Genomic DNA, 19,917 nt, shown 5'->3' on the forward strand with positions numbered 1-19,917 from the left:
TGAAAAAGTTCTTGTGCTTAAAGTGCTTCACTGAGATGAAATTTAAACTTAAAATATCTCAATATCTCAAGATATATAAAATAAAAAGAAATTCAAAATTAAAAGAACATCTGAATATCTGAACATCTTACCTTGGGCATGGGCATCTGAGACTATCTTTGATTGGTTTAGACCACGATAGGGGCATAATCTGCATCTGTTGTTGACCACACAGAGACTTTCAGAGTTGCTGAGACTTTTGTTTTTTACTCGAACGGCTGGTCGCACCGGTGTGACCTAGGATTTTTTTTTTGTGGCACATTAGTGGAACATGCTATTGGATTATTGTGGGAATTCCCTACGTCATTTCCCCCTTTCTGCATGTCTGTGAAGAGCGTGCACGTGACACACAAATCAATTGAACAGTAGCAGCACGGAGTCGGTGGCGCTTCAACGGCGCTTTCAGCTACTCTATGCAGCACCTTCATGATTGGTTTAGGTCATGATATGGGCATAATGTTGTCTGCTGTTGGCCACACAGAGACTCTCAGAGTTGCAGAGACTCTTTTTCATTTTACTGAAAGTTTATTTAGTCGCTCAATTGAGACATTTGGTCACGTTTGCGACCAAATTGGTCGCATTCTAGAGCCCAGATAGATAGATAGATATTAGTTTTACTTTAGTTACCAATAGAATAGCTGTTCTGTAATAAATGAGTGCATAGCACACTGATGATTAGTAAAAATCAGCTGATGATCCAATGAAGACACTCTGAGCAAACTGACTGAATGATAGAAAAGTACATCAAGCAAGAGATGATTTCACTTGGAAGAACAGAATATAGAGAATTTCAACAAATCAAGTCCAACATGAAAGGATCCAAATGTTTCCAATCAGCCTCAGTCATCAGAAAAATTTGAAGCAGTCATTCAGAGCATGAACATACGTGAAGAATCCAAGGTGTCAATCAGATGAAAGAAGATCAGATTTCAGGACTGGAATCTTCACAAACACTGAAGATTCAAAGACTGAAGATTTTTACACTGTGTCTGAGGTCAGTGTCTCTAACAACCTCTGTGTATCCAACCTCTGTTGGAGTATTTCTGGATCATGTCAGTAACATGTTATTGTCCCACATCCACTTTAGGGACACCGAGTCACCATGAAAAGAGCAGCAGAATAAAGCTCACACTGACAACATTAGAACAACATTAGAACAACGTGACAGAAACACGTGTATTTTTGGAGAACACAGAGTGACTTTGTGTTTAGTTTGTGATATCAGGGAGGAAGGGGAGCTGTTGTCACACACTGCTGTAAAATCACGGGGCATCCGCAATGCATTTAAAGCACAGCAGCTCCAGCTCTGCTCTGCATGATGACCAACTGAGGACACTGATCAATTGTAACTGTTGTCCTGATTCGGAATTTGAGGTGGAGACATACGACTGGAGGTCCATAGTGGGTCAAACAATGATTTTATTAAAACACATATATATATGGGAAGCCGAGCACGATCTCTCACAGCATCGATCTTCCTTGAACAATACATTGGGTGTCATATATATACTAAAATAGTGCGTCACAAGCAGATAATCAACAAGCATAAGTTCCAGTAAGTTTCCAGAGATCCTAGGACATATTCTAAAAAAGAGCATTTCCTTCCTTTGTTCCTTCACTATCGCCAGATGTGTCCTGTTATTTCATTTCACTTATCTGTGGAACCAAACTGTCACATATGCAGGTACACCTTGCAGTTGCGAGCAAACCAGTATCTATCTAAATACTATATGTGTGTGTGCAGGCACCCTCTGTGTGTCCTGACCTCAGTGCATGACCTTACTCAACAAACAAAGACATTTCAGAAGCATACTGCCTGACTCTGTTTGAGTCATGTGTTGCCAGGCAGCCAGACTTATTTCTTTGGTCTCAGCTGGTAGACAGCAGGAGTTCCTGGATGGATCAGACCACTATTGGTAATGATATCCTTGTGTTTTAAGGAGCTACCACTTGTCCTGAGAACAAAAAAATACAAATCAGTTAACTTTTGTTTATTTTGTGACACAAGCCACACATTGAAGACAATTATGCACATTCCAACATACAGACACATAATCAACCTACTTTTGTAATCTGCTGATTATCTGCTGTAATATGATCCCCTCTATGGTATCAAAGGCTTCATGTTAGTCTAGTACAGTGGTTCCCAAGCAATTTTTTGTTTTACAAGAAAAATCCCCCCTCCAAACACATCCTCTAACCACACACACCCATATTTTGTTTTCAAACTCTCCATTGCAGTTTATTCCACACCTCAAACCTTTTGTAAACAATTGAAAAAATATAAGTACGCTGCAATAAATTCCCGGTTGCAATAAAATAAATCACTAAACAAAACATCTTTATGGTGTATTTATTTTATGTATAGTTGTTTTTTTGTTTGTTTGTTTTTTAACTAAGAACAACAATATTCAACAATGCTATCAATACATTTTTCAGAAAATGTCTCTCTGTGCAAAATTGGTTTAAAAACATAAACAACTGTGGAATACTGTTTGTCCATGATTTGAACTGGAGGAACAAATTGTGGTGAGATCAGCCTGATAATATTTGTATTCCACTGAAGTCTGTTGACTCAGTGGTTTTGGTTTTTATTACTATTATTTTATGTTTAAGGTTAATTCTTAAGATTTTCTTGTTTTTAGGGTTTGGTTTCTGTTTTGTATTTTGAGCACCTGTTCTGTGCCTCTGTGCCTGCCCTGGTCCCATGTCTATGTTCCCTCCCTGTTGCCATGTCTGATGTCTCTGTGTTAAGCTTACGTGTCTTGAGTTTAGTCTGCGTTGCTTCCTGTGTCTCGTTAGCTCTGATTTGTACCTGCTGTGTTATCATCTGTTCCCCATCCTCTCGTTGTCTGTGTATTTAAGCCTTGTGGTTCTCTTGTTGTCATCATCCACACCCTCATAGCTGTGTGCATTTCCCTGCGTTTCTCTAGGTTCCAGAATCCCAGTTTAGTGTAGTTCTACAGTGGTCCCTCGCTAAATCCCGGTTTACTTTTCGCGGCTTCACTGCTTCGTGGATCTTTTTTCGTGAAACTTTGCATCTTTCTTTCTTTCCTTTTTTTTTTTTTTTTTTTTTTTTTTAACAGTGCATTGTCTTCTGTGTCCTGATTGGCTGTAGACCATTGTGCTGTGTCTCCTGTGAAGTACAGAATGGTTTCGGCTTGTCAGAATTTACATAAATCTTTGATCCATGTACTGTATTGTAACACATCCACAGCAGACCCGACGATATTTTAATGTTTTTCAGCATACTTTATTATTTCACCACGGTTGCTATACACACTCTGCTGCGGTGCCTTTGGTTTCATTCTATAAAACTACCAGAAGGCAACATTGCAGACATAGAGGACAGTTACAAGTACCTGGGGATCCCGCAGGCGAATGGGAACCATGAAGAGGCCGCTAGAAAAGCTGCAACCACCAAGTACCTGCAGAGGGTCAGGCAAGTCCTGAGGAGTCAGTTGAACGGTAAGAACAAGATCCGGGCCATCAACACGTACGCCCTGCCCGTGATCAGGTACCCTGCTGGGGTAATAGGCTGGCCAAAGGAGGAGATAGAAGCCACTGACATAAAGACAAGAAAGCTCCTTACCATGCATGGAGGGTTTCACCCCAAGTCCAGCACCCTGAGGCTGTACGCTAAGCGGAAGGAAGGGGGCCGGGGACTGGTGAGTGTCAGCACCACAGTCCAGGATGAGACAACGAACATCCAAGAATACATCACGAAGATGGCCCCAACTGACAGCGTGCTCAGTGAATACCTCAGGCAGCAGAAACCCAAGAAAGAGGAGGGAGACGAGGAACCATCATGGAAGGACAGGCCCCTGCACGGTATGTACCACCGGCAGATAGAGGAGGTGGCTGATATCCAGAAATTCTACCAGTGGCTGGACAAAGCTGGACTGAAAGATAGCACAGAGGCACTAATCATGGCAGCACAGGAACAAGCTCTGAGTACAAGATCCATAGAGGCTGGGGTCTATCACACCAGGCAAGACCCCAGGTGCAGGCTGTGTAAAGATTCCCCAGAGACAATCCAGCACATAACAGCAGGGTGTAAGATGCTAGCAGGCAGGGCATACATGGAATGCCATAACCAAGTGGCCGGCATAGTGTACAGGAACATCTGTGCCGAGTATAACCTGGAAGTCCCGAGGTCAAAATGGGAGATGCCCCCAAGGGTGATGGAGAATGACCGAGCTAAGATCCTGTGGGACTTCCAGATACAGACGGACAAAATGGTGGTGGCTAACCAACCGGACATAGTGGTGGTAGACAAACAGAAGAAGACGGCCATAGTGATCGATGTAGCGGTTCCGAATGACAGCAACATCAGGAAGAAGGAACACGAGAAGCTGGAGAAATACCAAGGGCTCAGAGAAGAGCTCGAGAAGATGTGGAGGGTGAAGGTAACGGTGGTCCCCGTGGTAATCGGAGCACTAGGTGTGGTGACTCCCAAGCTAGGCGAGTGGCTCCAGCAGATCCCGGGAATAACATCGGAGATCTCTGTCCAGAAGAGCGCAGTCCTGGGAACAGCTAAGATACTGCGCAGGACCCTCAAGCTCCCAGGCCTCTGGTAGAGGACCCGAGCTTGAAGGATTGACCGCCCACAGGGGCGTGCTGGGTGTTTTTTATATATATATATATATATATATATATATATATATATATATATATATATATATATATATATATATATATAAAACCATGCAGGCTGCTACTGACTTCAGACCTGAGCTTATGTCTTTGTGTGTTCAGGTCTCCTTTTCCGGAAATGTAAAATAAAGATAATTTTTTGAGTTTTGACCACTCTGAGCACAGTCTTTTTCGGCCGCCAAAGAATGCAAAGAACTGAATTTAATACTACCTATTTTATCAATTTCTGTTCGTTACACAACTCAAGTTTAAAAATGCAAAACCAAATTCATAAATACGTAGTTAAATAAATACATAAAAATAAGGAAGTAAATTAGTCCAAAACTAATGTAATGCTGTCAAAAGCATTTATTTTATTATTATTTTATTACTTTTGGCTTTGTATCTGGGAATATTTTTGACATTCATTTAATAAAAATGAACAGAGCATTATGAACCGCAGTCCGTTAACTGCCAGAAACATGACAGGATGGCTTTTAATAAAAAGTCACAGTCAAATCATTTGACAAAAAAGAGAAAAAAATTAAAAGGTTTGATGATCCTTTCTAAACTTTGAAAATATATTTGGATGCAGTAGGAGGTTAGTGTGAATGACTGATTCTTGTAAGCCATTAAGTGCTTTGTTTGTTCAGTGTTTTGAGTGGACCAAATAAATAAATAAATATGGATTTTCGATATGGATTACAGTGTATGTTTGCAGATTGTATTTTTTTGTTTCATCTCTTTTTTCAGATTATAATGAAATAATAATAATAAAAAAATTTTTTAATAAATAATCACATGCTGTGTGTTTCTTTACAAATTATGTGTATGTGAGCTCATATTGTACATTAAAAGATGAAGTTTCTTTCATTTCTTTTTAAATCTCAGCTGCACTTGTACTTACGTTGCCATGGTGACTGCTGAGGTCCAGGTATGAGATGTCAGTGGAGTCTGTTCTCTGGATTAAAAACGACAAAAATATGACCTGAAGGATGAAAAAAGTGCAGATTAAAAAAAAAATACACATTCTTGCAAGAATCTTTCAACAACCTAAACTGGACCACTGATGCAATCGATAAGTCCCAATGGTTCCTCAAAGCACCAACTCTGTACCTTTTCTGTGAGATTCGGGTCATTACGGTTATCCCAGACAGGGCGCCACCTCCAGGTTTTGTCAAATCACAGCAAAAAAAAGTGTCTGCTTTCAGAAAGTGTCATACTTCTTTTAGAATAAATGGTTCAAGAGTTACGGGAGTTACAGATGTTAAAAAAAAAAACGTTCCAAAAAACCTGTCTGTCGCTAGCGACAGGTGAGGTTTGAAGGGTTACTAAATGATTACAAGAATAAATATAATCAGTTTCTTCAATTTCAGTGGGAATTTTTTTCCTTTTTAATTTCCTGAGCTCAACATCTGAAATCATCTTACCTGTGTTGCTAGCCTCAGGAAGCTCTGTGATGAAGGCAGAATGCGCAAAGAGGATTCAGCAGTTTTATATATTCCCCAGTGAAGGAGGGGCTGCGAGACCATGTGATTTCTAAGAAATCGCAGATTCAGGAGAAACACAGACACCAAAAGCCCCCCACCCCCTGGTATTTTGCAGAGGGACCTTTTTCTTTCAGTTTCATTTTGACTTTGCAGGGGTTTTTTTTAATTTATTTTTATTATACTTTATATCTGTGTGCCTATAAGTGTTGTTTTTATGGTTTGTGAAGCAGTAACATGAAAGTAATGGTTGTGCTTTTTCTTTGAACTTGGTGTCTGAGGGTTATGTTATGGATTTTATTGTGTAGAGTGGTACCAACTTAACAATACTTTCTGTGAACATTTTGTAAATACCCAGTCATGATCAACAGAATATGGATGCATAGATAGTCAGACACCTGTAAAAGTGTCTCTCCCATGCTGTAACACTAGCACATGAGGAGCAGGGTTTGACACTGTAGCGTACAGGGAGGCTCACCGATCAGACGACTGGACCATCTCACTAAATCAATCACCATATCTTTTGTTTTAGATATGTTCAACTGGAGATAAGACTCCTCACACCACTGAACAAAGTCATCAATGACTGGACCGTGGTGAGTTTCACCCTCTTTCAGTAAGCTGACAATAACAGAGTCATCTGCATATCTAATGATGGCCCTGTTTTCATATCTGCTCTGACACATGTTTGTATAGATAATGAATAATAAGGGCGATGAGACGCACCCTTGAGGAGAACCTGTGAAGGAAAACACTGGGTCAGATAGAACCCCATTTATTCTCACTCTTTGTGACCTGTCAGTTCAAAAATCTAAAATCCAGCCCACCAGGTTTTTCCTGATTTCAAACTGTTCTAAAAGTCTTTTAATTAAAATATGGGGCTGTATTGTATTAAAAGCCGAAGAAAAATCAATGAAAAGAAGTCTTGCAAAAGTCCCTTTACTCTCTACATGTTTTACTCTCTCTATTGGGCCTATATGTAAACTGCATTGGATCCAGCTGATGTTCAATCTCTTTCATAATCACATTTCTGATGATTTTTTCAAAGACTTTAATTACAACTGAAGTGAGGGCAACAGGTCTGAAGTCGTTTAGAATTTTTGGACAACTAGATTTAGGGACAGGAACCACAACTGCTTCTTTCCAAAGAGAGGGCACATGTTGTGTTTGCAAGGATTTATTAAAAATAACCTGAAATATAGGACTGAGTTCTTCAGCACAAGATTTAATTAGGCGGTGTGAAAAGATTTTACCTTAATGTTTAGTTTATTTAAATTGCACAGTAATGCCTCTACATAGCGTGTCAGCAAATTCTTTAGCTGCAACAAAGTGATCACATGAGGAAGTTGCTCGAGTTTAGACACCACCCACATGTATTGTTCTAACCCACTACAAGATCGCTAATCAACTTGTCCATCTTCGTCTTGCAAGCTTGCATCCTGTGCAGCCTCGTATGCAAGCTGCAAATAAGAAGTTGTTTTTTCCTAACTTGTACTCCACCCATGAGTGTTACGTGAGTAATAAACTCTGAGTGAATGCCTGGCGCGCTTTCCTGCATAGGATTCGCCCATGTACATGAATTAACTCTGGGCCCGTGGTTCTTTGCTTTCCTGAGGTTTTTCTCTTCACAGGTGGCCACTAATATTATCAGGACCCTGGCTCTTGTTCACATTAATTGTATGAAAGGCCTTTTTGACATTGCTGAGTTCAATGATAAAGTGCTGAGTATCTCTCAGTTTCTGTTTTAGTTCCAAAATATCCTCGCTAAAATCAGAAGAACTGAAACGAGCATAAAACATATTTAAAGTGTTTGCAAAATCTCTGTCTGAATTAAAACCATCTAAAATGATCTGACTACTACTCTGGGGATCTTGAAACCTTGCTATGGTTTTCATACAAGTCCAGGCAGACCCAAATTTTTTTGCAGCAAATTTGCTTTCAAGAAGGTTTTTGTAGCTCTGTTTTGCTTTCAAGATCTCGATTTTCAGGTGATGGTGGCTGTCTTTTTTTTTTTTTTCGCCTGTCCCGTTTTGTTCTTTTGCCATCAGAATTATTGTCTAAAGGCAAAGAAAGATGCCCAACGGATTTACTTTGCCAAATGGACCGTTCCAGACTTGCCGTATTGGTCTATTTGATTCAATTTTTAGAAAGAAAAGGAAGAAAGAAAGAGGGAAAGAAAATAGCGGGGAAGAGGAACGGTGATAAGGGGCAAAAAACAAAAACCAACAAAACAAACAGACAAAAAATACATATATCAATCACCTGGATCACCTGTTGAGAAAGAAAAAAGAGAAAACTAGCAAAAAGAGAGAAAACAACATCATCGCGATGATCTATGTGAATATACTAAATATTAAATATTATTGTGCAGCACGTAAGATCAACAGCGCACAGTGTGCTTTGAGGTAGGAGCCAAAAAGGGTGTAGTTTGTGTGTGTGAGCACCATCATTGGATTTTGTGTTTTCAAAAAGAAGAGAGGTGAGATATTCAGATGAGCTGAGCTTATACTCTGATACAAACTGCAAAACAGAATTTCTCTGACATTCTGAAATATTTCTTCCCTTTCTATTTCCAGAAAGAAAAAGTGAACAAAGTAAGTAAACTAGTTTTCTTATTTACTCTGTATTAATGGTGTTGCATATAAAAGCAAGTCCAACAGCAGTGTGAGTAACAGTGTGTTTTGGACTTTACAGCTTCGGGCAACATCTGTGGACTCTCAGAGAGACTGAATCCAGAGGCCCCGTGAACAAACACAGCACCCTATAGTCCAATATACACACCAACACATACACAAGTAACAAGCTGAGAAGATTGTTGATCATTTCATTATTTTTTATTTATAACAGTTCTTCAATTTCTGGTATTTCTGTCCAGCGTGAGTATTCAGTTGTTTTTTCGAAAAAGTTAAACCTGAATCTGCTTTTACTAAATAATTCTAAACACTTTCTCCTGCATCAAAATAAATTATGTCTGATATTACAGAATCTGCTCTACATGTATTATGTTCTTACCTGTCAAACTAGAACCTGGTGCACTGCTATCAGCAAGATTATTCAAAATACAGTATATCTCACCAATGATATGGAGATGACACACTTCATCAGTCCCAGCTGTTTTAATCATTGGTCTCAAAATTGAAAATAAGCTTGGTTTGTTGTCAAAATTAATTTGGCTTTCATGTTTCATTAAAAAAGGACATCTTTATCATTTCTGTCTCACCTTGACTGCTGTAAATCACTTTATGCTGACTTCACTCAGACACTTACAGACTGCAGCTTCTACCTGAAAATTGCAAAGCAGTGAGAGACTTGAATATAGCATTGCAATAGCTGTTGAACTACTCTGGCTACAAGTTAATGTGTGTATTGATTTTTATTTTTCTTATTATTATTTTTAAAGCATCCTGTGGGTATTTCATGGTCTCTGTTTGATGACCAGAGGAGATGGACCATTTACCAACAGCACTCCAAAACTGATGAAACTAATTCAGATCAGACTCCATCAATAGTGTTTCATAAATCTCTTCTTATTTATTTTTTTGTTTTTAATCTGTTTTGTGTGTGTGTGTGTGTGTGTGTGTGTGTGTGTGTGTGTGTGTGTGTGTGTGTGTGTGTGTGTGTGTGTGCTTTCGGTGTGTTGGAATTTTTTGTTGTTGTTGTAGTTCTGTAAAATCTTCAATTTATCCATAGTCACTCTCTCATTAACAACTGTTCATCCCGTGGACACCTGAGAGAGACCAGATATGCAGAACCAGCACAGTTGTGGATGGTTAAACAAAGAACAGGTCAATCCTGTTCCAAACCCTAAATATTTACTATATAAACAATGCTCATGTTAAAAAAAGAAGGAAAAATTGCCCTTAATATTGTTCCAGGTCTTCATGGACAGTATCCATTCCACTGCCAGCTACTGTGTACAAGTCATAACCAACAACCTTCTATATGTTGGTGTTATTTTCCTGCTACTCGGGTCATACAAGTCTTTGGCCTTAAAGGAAGATGATCCGTCTGTTGACTAAATAAACAACAGCTAAACTCAAAATAAAGTGATCCCGTTCATAGAATCTCAAAGAGCACTCTGTCCCATAAGTTTGTGTCATTGCCTGTTTTTCTTTAAGCCTTAAAATGCTAATGCATTTGACCCTTATAACAAAAAAAATATCACACTGCCCTTACATTTACTGATGAGAGGGATCTGCAAAGCTGGACTTCGGGTCTCTCATGGCATAGTGGCATACTGTGTAGTGTCCCCGGACTAAACCTCTGGGTGCAAGGACATAGTCTTTGTGGGGACACCAAAATGTGGAGATGGACAAGTCCATCCTGTTGCTTCTTTATCCATGTTCAGATGTGCCAGAGCTGGAGTCCAGCTGGTCTCTGTCTGCCTCTGTGACTGACATGGACGAGTCCTCAGAGGAGGCTGGAGAGCAGTTTTCTCTCTCAGAGTGCACGATCATTTCCAGAGTCTGCTGTATGCTGTACAGTCTAGTTTTACTTTAGTTCTTGCTCCCGGGATAACTTTTGCAGCTCCAAAAGGTTAGCATATTTTTATTATTAAACTAGTTTATAAATCAAAGAATGGTCTTCTAAGAGAAAATAAGTTAGACACACACACACACACACTCGTTTTCATATCTTAGTGAGGACATCTGTTAGGGTGAATTGTTAAATGTTTGTCATTTTTATGTTTACCATTTGTACATTGTTTAATTCTGTGAAAGGAATTCTTTCTGTCCTCCCCTCCCCAGATTCTCGAGGTTCTAGGTGGGGGGCTGTAGTCTTTTATCATCCTTATGCTTTTGATGTAAGCTTCCTGCGTTTACGACCCTTTGGTCAGCAGGAGGTCTATCACACACAAACACACACACACACTCACACACACACACACACACACACACACACACACACACACACACACACACATTCTCACATAACACACACACAGTGCCTTGTCTTTGTAACCAAGGGGGGTTACGTGGGGAAGGTACGTGTTGTAAACTATTGTTTATTGCCAATAAAAGGGAGCGAGAGGGGGCAGTCGGAGAGGTCATTTTGTGATGAGCTAAGATACCGACAAGGCCTCCCTTGCAAGTAAAAAAGATCGATCGCTGTTGCCTTGTTTTTCTTTCACGGGAATAAGTTCTGGGATCAGCGGGGTCTGACTTTAGACCCAACAACATCTCATTCACATAATGCTTTCCTTAGCCGCTTACCCTAACCATAACCATTAAAATATGAACGCCTAATCCTAACCCTCAGCCTAAACCTAATCATAACCTAATTATAAACTTGACACCCAACCACAAGCTGCTATGAATAATAAAAACAAGTAGCGTCATCTGGTGGACGAACATAAAAATTGAAAGCACGTAGTGCAGAATAAAGTCATAATAAAAAAGAATGCATTAACTGACACTTAGAATCAAATGTGTCGCTTTTGTGTAGCTTAGACATTTTAGTCTAATATAAGGAACTGGGGTAAGTCTAAAATATTATATATATATATATATATATATATATATATGTATATATATATATATATATATATATATATATATATATATATATATATATATATATATATATATATATATATATATACATATATATATATATATATATATATATATATATATATATATATAAAGAATACTATCAGGCAAATATGAACTTATTTTAGCAAAATGGCATGAAAATGGGAGGGAATCGGGGTCTTTCACGATCCTATCTTTTCCGAGATATGAAGTGTATGTTTATGTATTATGCATATGTATATGTAATATGTATTCTTTTTGTTTAATTAACGTCATAAACAATTAAGTAGCACAAATGGACAAATAGCTGTGTCAGTGAGGGGAATTTAATTCTGGCCGTAATAGTATTAACGGTTTGTGTTGTGACTTTTCACTGGATCACTCGTGTCTGCAGGCTGACAACACTGCACCAAATGTTACATTGACAGGAATAATACATAATAGATATCCTAACAGTCTCCCGAACTCTGGTTTCCTAATATTCATATAGAGACAATAAAATTTCTCGCATACTACAAGACTTATTTTTTATAACAGGAATTAGACTTATTTAAATCATCAAAGCTTCTTCTTCCAGTTTCAGTTTATGGCAGGTTATTAATCCCATATCAGTGGACATGCACCATAGAAGGAGAGGGGAGGAATCTGAACCTTGTACTCTGTACAAAAGCAACGTCCACCAAATTCACGGTTACCAATGCTGCTTTCAGGATAACGAGGAAATGAAGTTATTTTTGCTGTTTTTCTTCTGCCGTGATTTATTTGCAGGTAAGAAAAACTTAAATCTTGAAGCTGTGACAGCAGGCTCACCTGACCTCGAGCAGCGTGTTTACTTTCGTTTTAATTTAATAAGTAAGCGTTAATAATTACCGTGATCACCATGTAAATTTTAATATTCACTTTGTGGAATAATAATGATACAGAACAGGATCAAAACCAATTTATCAGACATGGATTAGCAATGGAATTTTATTGGCACTGTAGCATTTTTTTTTTTTTTTCCTCCCCCCTTCTCCTTCACGCTCTGGTCCTACCAGAGGCCTGTGAGTTGATAACAAGCTGATAACGTGACTGTGTTAGTGTTTCATTTTAATGTCTGAATCTTAAAATATGTAAAATAGACTAATAAGTTCCATAGCCTAACCCCCCCCCCCCCCCCCCCCCACCCTCACCCCCGCATTTTTACATATTAGACATTATCTTCATTACCACAATTATCTGATGTCTTGTGTTCTTCTATAGTACAGCTGTTACACATATACTATTTATGGAAAAGTAATAACAATGTAATAATACAGCTCTCCTCTGGATAAGTCCTCACACATTTCTAACAAATGAGTTTACCTGTATAGAAAACCATACTGATTTTTCCTTACATCATTCTTCTTCTCTCATTCATCTTACCTGCCACTACGTTTCCAGTGAGAACAACATGTAAAACTGTCGCTTACACTGTATTAATTGTTTGGCCGCGTGGCCTCATCTGGTCAATATTTAAGCCACTACTATGAGCTGTTCTTTTATGTAATCACTGAAATAAACTAACTGCATCTGTGTGTACACATTAGCGTACTTCTGGTAGACGACTCAAAGACTCGCAAGTGCATCATCGTGCTAATTTGGCCTGTCAGTCACAAAACTGACACTGCATCTCTTTAATGAGATGAAACAGCAGTTTTTGTTTTGACTAGATTTTGAGCTAGATCATATTACTAGATATGATGACAGCTTTGACCACTGATTTAGTCTTTATTTAATCCATGAAATACTCTTAAAGTAACAACTGAATTTCAAATGATCAACCTAAATATAATAAATTTCTTTGTCCTCACTTAGAAAAAACAAAGAGGACTACACCTCTGTTAGGCTGCTGACATTGTTTGCATATTTTTAACTATAAAACAATATTGTTTGTCTCACAGCAAAACACTCACTGAAGCATGTGGCCACTGGATCGTCAGGAGTCGCAAACATATCAGAGTTTTTGAGTGAAATGGTGTTTGATGGCATTCAGGCGGGTTACTGTGACAGCAGGAACAAAATACTGGAACCAAGACAGGACTGGGCAAAGAAAATATTAGACGACAACCCTCAGCAGCTGAAGTCTTTGACTGTACAGTGTTTTGTGACTCTGCCAAACTTATTCCGAGCCTGGATTTTTGGTTTACAGCAGCAGTTCAACCAACCCGGAGGTAAAGTATTTCCTTTTATGCCTCATGTCAGATCATTATAAAACATTAGATATACCAAAGCAAAACAAAACTTTATAACAAAAAGTTTTTTGTTAATCATGAAAGATTTGTTTTAATTTTGTTGGCCTGTTTCTTATTTGAGACCTTAAAACCATCATAAAAATACAAAAGTTTGTGTTAAAAATGTTAAGATTTCAATTTTACTTATTTTAACAATAATAATATAATATAATAACAATCTTAACAATATACATATCTCTATCTTCACATTCTTCTAAGATGACTCCTCTGCTGAATCATTTTCTTTCTCTTGTCCTTCGAAACCTTTTTGTTTTAAACACAAATAACCAGTCTTCAATTTGAATCTGCAATGTTTTTCAATTGATTAAATTATTCAACTATTAATACTTAAATCTTGGAGAATAGTAGTGCCTCATACAATGAACAACATTAATGCAGTTCACTGCAGTCTTTGTTTTCTTTCTGTCTCTTCAGGCATCCACATTTTACAGAGTATAAGTGGCTGTGAATGGGATGAAAGCACCGGAGAGATGATCCACTTTTTACGGTATGCTTACAACGGAGAAGATTTTCTTGAATTTGATATGAAGACATTAAGGTGGATCGTACTGAAACCAGAGGCTGTCATTACCAAACAGAGATGGGATACTGACGAAAATAGAATAAAATACACCGTCAAGTTCCTCAGTACGACTTGTCCAAAGTGGCTGAAGATGTCTTTGGAAAGTGGGAAACGTTCCCTGCAGAGAACAGGTACAGTCACATAACCTGATGTAGCTTCATGGATGCTGTGGTGTTTATTTTATGTTGCATCGTTTTCTAATAACAAGTCGCTTTTAAAAGAAAATGGCAGAAAAGTTTAAGCTGATTTCATATTTAATGATTTAGAAAGTAACTGAAACTGGGCTGGATCTCCTGTACATCTGTAAGATTTTATCAACACTTCCAATTTAACGTTTGATCAGAAACATTTTCAGGCACAAGTAGAATTTTCAAACGACATGCATCAGCAACCACTCTGTTATTTCTTTTCTATTTATTGTTTAATTTTCCCAGATACATTTTTGTCTTGTATGTATGACAGTGTTTTGACTGATGATGCTCTAATGTGTCATTTTTTTTGTCATATAAATGTCTGCAATTGTTTATTAGATGTTATCAAGATGCTCTAACATTGTCAGATTTGGAAAAATGAAACCCTTCTTTTTATCCTTTTGATATTTTCTTCTCTTTCTTTCTCTCCAGTTCTTCCCTCAGTGTCTCTCCTCCAGAAGTCTTCCTCCTCTCCAGTCAGCTGCCATGCTACAGGTTTCTACCCTCAAAGAGCCGTGATGTTCTGGAGGAAAGATGGAGAGAAGATTCATGATGGTGTGGATCCTGGAGAGATCCTCCCCAACAATGATGAGACCTTCCAGATGTGTGTTGATCTGAATGTTTCATCAGTCACAACAGAAGACTGGAGCAGATACGACTGTGTGTTTCAGCTCTCTGACGGCGATGACATCATCACCAAACTGGATAAAAAAGTGATCAGAACCAACTGTGGAAAAATAATACCTGTCATAGGTGAGAGAAACATTTTGTTTGCTGTCTCCAATATAATGCTTGACTTTTTTGTCCTATATTTAATCCCACGAGGAACAGCTGTCACTGGGGGGAAAATGAATGTCTTAATTTTTTTAATTATTATGTATTACAATCATTTTCTCTCTTTCATTGTAAATATAAACTGTTACTGTTATTATTATTATTATTAAGAAACCCATTTTTGCAAAAGTTTCAAATCAGGTTAATTTACATAGCACCAAATCAGAATAAAAGAAGAAAACCCCAGCAATCAAACTACTGTCTATAAGCAACACTTGATGACAGTAGGAAGGAAAAACTACATTTAAACAGGCTTAGAGAGGGGCAGCTAACTGCATCGACTGGTTTAGGGTGAGGGAGAGAGAAAAGAAGAGAAAAAAGAGAGCATGAAGCAGATAAATCACACACTAACGTAAAAAGAAGAGAACGATGTGATGACATGTTACAGTGATATATGGGGAATTAAGAGTAAAGAGGAAATGCTCAGTACATCACAGTGTATCACATGACTTCCTAGAACAATCTGAACCTATAGCAGCATAACTAAAGGAGGTACCTGATCTAGCCTTGACTATAAGCTTTATCAAAAGTAGAGATAGTGTCTGTCTCCTGAATCCAAACTGGGAGTTGGTTCCACAGAAGAGGGGCCTGAAAGCTGAAGGCTCTGCCTCCCATTCTACTTGTAAATACTATAGAGAGTATAGCATATATATGTTATGAGAGAAAAATTGTTTCTCTTTCTCATCTCTGTCAATATTCTCACTGTAGCATTTTTAAGGTTTTTAGGAAATATTTTGGGAAAATTGATAATAATGAATGACAGTAATCCGGCCAAGAAGTATTTAATCTATGAACTAGTTTTTTAGGATCACTCAGAGAGATGTTTCTCATTTTAGCAATATTGCACACACTAACTATTAATTTAATATGAACACTGAAGGATATATCCTGATAAAAAATGACTCAGAGATTTTTCAGCAAAGCCATCCAGACTAGATATCTGGTTAGAAGATTTTTAGAGCCAAATGCAAGCTTCTATGTTTTTAAAATATGCTGTCAGTTTAACTAAGAGATTTGTATAAAATATGAGACAAATTACTCATCATTTACCTAAACAAAGTGAAATCTATCAGATATATTCAAAACACTCAAAACAGACCAAATGATCAGTTAGCTGTTTTAAATCTACTCTTCCAGGATATTTTAAATATTACTTTATTTTAATATTACTCGTAAATATGTTTATTCTAACCTGCTTCATCTGCAGATTTGATCTTGTTTGTCTGTTTTTACTGAGCAGAGAATCCCTCTGACAGGATGATCTCCATCACTGCTGCAGTGGTTGTTCCAGTTCTTCTCATCCTTTTTGCTGTTGTTGGATTTGCTGTTTACAAAAAGAGGAAAGGTCAGAGAATCAAAGGAGCTGAGTTTATCAATGAACCAGGACCAGCAGTGCATGGTTCAGTTATATTATTTCTTTGGTATTGTTTATATTAGACACTTATTTTTGAATATATATGACAGAAACTTTCATTGTAATGTAGAACAAATGCCTGAAATGATTTCTTTTCTTTTTATTTCAGGCAGAAACTCAAGTTCACCTTGTAAGTACAACTTGTTTCACTCTGATATACAGTTTATGTATTTTATAAAGAATACCAGTGATTTTCTTCTTTGGAAATAACAGTGCCTGGCAACACTGCTGAACTGTTGGAGAAACTGAAACAAGATCCACATATACAAACACTGGACCCAGAAAACAGTGTTCAAATCTCCACTTAAATGAACACATAGAAGATGTTTTTTAAATAGTTTGTTTATGTGAACTTTACTTTTTGTGGAAAAACGTTTTTCTCTTTTTGTTTTTTAATCCAAAGGATTGTTCAGTCATTCAAGTCAAACAGTTTTCATGTTTCACTATATTTTAACTGTCTGTCTATAAATAATTTACTTGCACCATTTTGGTTATTCATTTATTTAAGGTCAATAATGTAACCTCCTCCTTCATCATAATGGTTTCTTTCATTATATTTTTTATAACTGGAAACATGGCTTATATTAACACGCAACAACAAAAAGTAATAAAATAAAATGAGGTAAAATACTTTTTTAATTTTAATAAATTTTATTTAGTTTTTTCTTTCAACTCTGCTATTTATTAGAAATTTTAAAGTTGAAACGGTTTTCTTCATGGAGTTATATTCTCAGTTAAATAATTCATTTTTAATGGTATTACAAATGTAGCAAGAGGTGCTATGTGTCTATTTCTTTATGAATCACACACACACTGCTGTTTTCTGTTGACCATTGTTTAGTTTAAAAAATACTGAGAATTGTTGGATTTTCTTACATAAAGAGCCACTGAGGTCCATCCATCAGAGAAACATGCTTTTGAAAATAAAACCCACTGACATGGAATAGCTTTGTTTGACAGTGTGAAGATCAAACTGGATGACAGCTACTCCCAGATAATGAGTGTAATACAGTTACATAGTGAGTGAAGTAAAGTTAAAATATTATAAATTCTATTTATAATCTTTAATTCTATTTAAAGTAAAATTCATGTTACATGGAACATCATCAAGATATGACAATGATAACAGAGGCCAGTAGGTGTCACTGTAGAGTCAGGTGTCAGATTGCATCAAAACCTCAAAACAATTCTGGCTGTTGAAAGTTTTCTTAAAAACTGATGAATATGTGAAAATACATTTCAATGTAACTGAGAAACATGTATGCTCAGGCAAAATCTGTGACATGTCAGTGGCAAATAAAAAGTTAACAACACAATTAACTGAACAGCAGTTAGATATTTTGGAGAGAAGTAACTTATTAATGAATTCCTGAAACTGGCACAGTTTGTCACAAGAAACTCATTGAGGCTGCATAACAGACCTTCATAATTCAGTTATGGAACTATTTATTTAAAAAAGTAAAAGTAAAAAAGTAGTAAAAAAGTAAAAAAGTACACATTTTTGCATTTACTTGTTCATTTCTTTTTTATTTTCCTTTTGTAAATGAATTTGTATTTCCTAAAAAAGAGACTGTGGGAGAGAGAAATTTGACAGGTTTCTGTTAAAAAAAAAACATGTAAAAAGATTTAACACTTGATTTGGTGCATAAAGTTTGCTACTTTGTCAACTGTCTTGATGAGATGTTTCTTATCTCATTTGTGTCTTTTTGGTCTAAAACTAGGGCCTAAATCCATGCAGTCAGGGATGGGGCTTTATTTTGTTGGACAGACCATGCAACCAATCACATGCAAAGACAGAGTTCCAAATTTTCCACATTTTCCAAACATTCCAAAGCCAGCAAGTATCGTGGTAAGGCCAGATACACTGAGAGATGGTGGAGCCAGATTTAAATGCACGTGTTTTGGGAAAAAGTGAAGAAACATGCAAAAGCATGAAATGAGAAACATCTGGCTTCATTTTAATGATACTGCGTGTCCGAGTGTCTAAATGAGTCTCACAGGCATGAATGAATATTTCGGGGCTTTAAATAGGCTGCTTTTTGCTAAATGAGTTGAACTGGGCAGAACTTTTTTTTTTTAAATAAATGTTTATTCATCTGCATTCATTACCAAAAAGTGCAAAATATGCAAATAATACATCCTAAAGCATTTCTCAATTGCATTTCTTGGTTACAAACAGCCATTAAACCTTCTTTTAATGTAAATTTATATATAAATTACTGACTCTCTTCATTTTTCATTTTATATAATTAATACCTTTTTTTCCCCATGAATACCATCACCAGGGAAGTAGAGAAAAGGAAAAAAATGGGGGGGGAAAGAACAATTATCTGGTGTCTAATACATAAAGTAACGGCTCTAACATAGCATCACATCATTTCCTAAAAAACACATCAAATCCTTAAAAATGTGATTTAATGCTGTAAATTAACTTACCACAAAATATATAAAGCATATAAATATCTAGAGCAATAGTGCAACAAACACAGCAGTACTAATAATCCAAAATACTCCATGTTTCATATAAGTGAAGAAAAAAAAATACTGACATTAATTTTAATGTACATTCTGGTGCTGACACTTTTCAAACTAATATCTTTTCACTGCTTTTTATACTTTTTACTCTCAGCAGTAGTAAAACTCAATAAAACTGTCTGTAAGTTGTGCTAGATTTGTATAGTGGCAGCTTCTTTTTTTACTGCAAAACTAAGGAAAAAAGTTAGACACCAAATATTATTTAATCTTTTCCACCACTACCTGCATTCCAAATATTGTACAGATGTGTGGTTTAGGTACAACCCTTTTAATCCCACCATAGAACAAACCTGCCAGAGCTTATCTTTATGTTTTTACATGCTGTAGTGACATTTTTGGAGCATTTGAAGTTGCAATACACCAATACAACTGTTATATCCTAAAGTTTAATAATATGTATGCATTAAGTCCAT

At 37.0% G+C, this 19,917-nt stretch overlaps 1 protein-coding gene across 1 annotated transcript; it reads left to right on the plus strand.

The window, feature by feature from the left end:
- Positions 1 to 12,417: 12,417 nt before the first annotated feature.
- On the plus strand, positions 12,418 to 17,277 carry LOC148096653 (major histocompatibility complex class I-related protein 1-like). The gene is made up of 7 exons (XM_087834718.1): positions 12,418 to 12,463; positions 13,618 to 13,887; positions 14,383 to 14,661; positions 15,154 to 15,474; positions 16,796 to 16,900; positions 17,079 to 17,099; positions 17,183 to 17,277. The coding sequence occupies exons 1-7, from the start codon at positions 12,418 to 12,420 to the stop codon at positions 17,275 to 17,277; spliced, it is 1,137 nt and encodes a 378-aa protein (XP_087690844.1).
- Positions 17,278 to 19,917: the final 2,640 nt, after the last annotated feature.

Source organism: Neolamprologus brichardi, chromosome 22 (assembly GCF_056152115.1).
Source record: "Neolamprologus brichardi isolate AB-2024 chromosome 22, ASM5615211v1, whole genome shotgun sequence".
Classification (NCBI taxonomy): domain Eukaryota; kingdom Metazoa; phylum Chordata; class Actinopteri; order Cichliformes; family Cichlidae; genus Neolamprologus; species Neolamprologus brichardi.

What these genes read in the sequence shown, in the direction of transcription:
- LOC148096653 (XM_087834718.1), top strand. Translation starts at nt 12,418, where the DNA reads ATGAAGTTATTTTTGCTGTTTTTCTTCTGCCGTGATTTATTTGCAG. An exon ending in TGTTTACAAAAAGAGGAAAG is followed by an intron (nt 16,901 to 17,078) that starts GTCAGAGAATCA and finishes TTTTTATTTCAG; the next exon opens with GCAGAAACTCAAGTTCACCT. An exon ending in CAGAAACTCAAGTTCACCTT is followed by an intron (nt 17,100 to 17,182) that starts GTAAGTACAACT and finishes TGGAAATAACAG; the next exon opens with TGCCTGGCAACACTGCTGAA.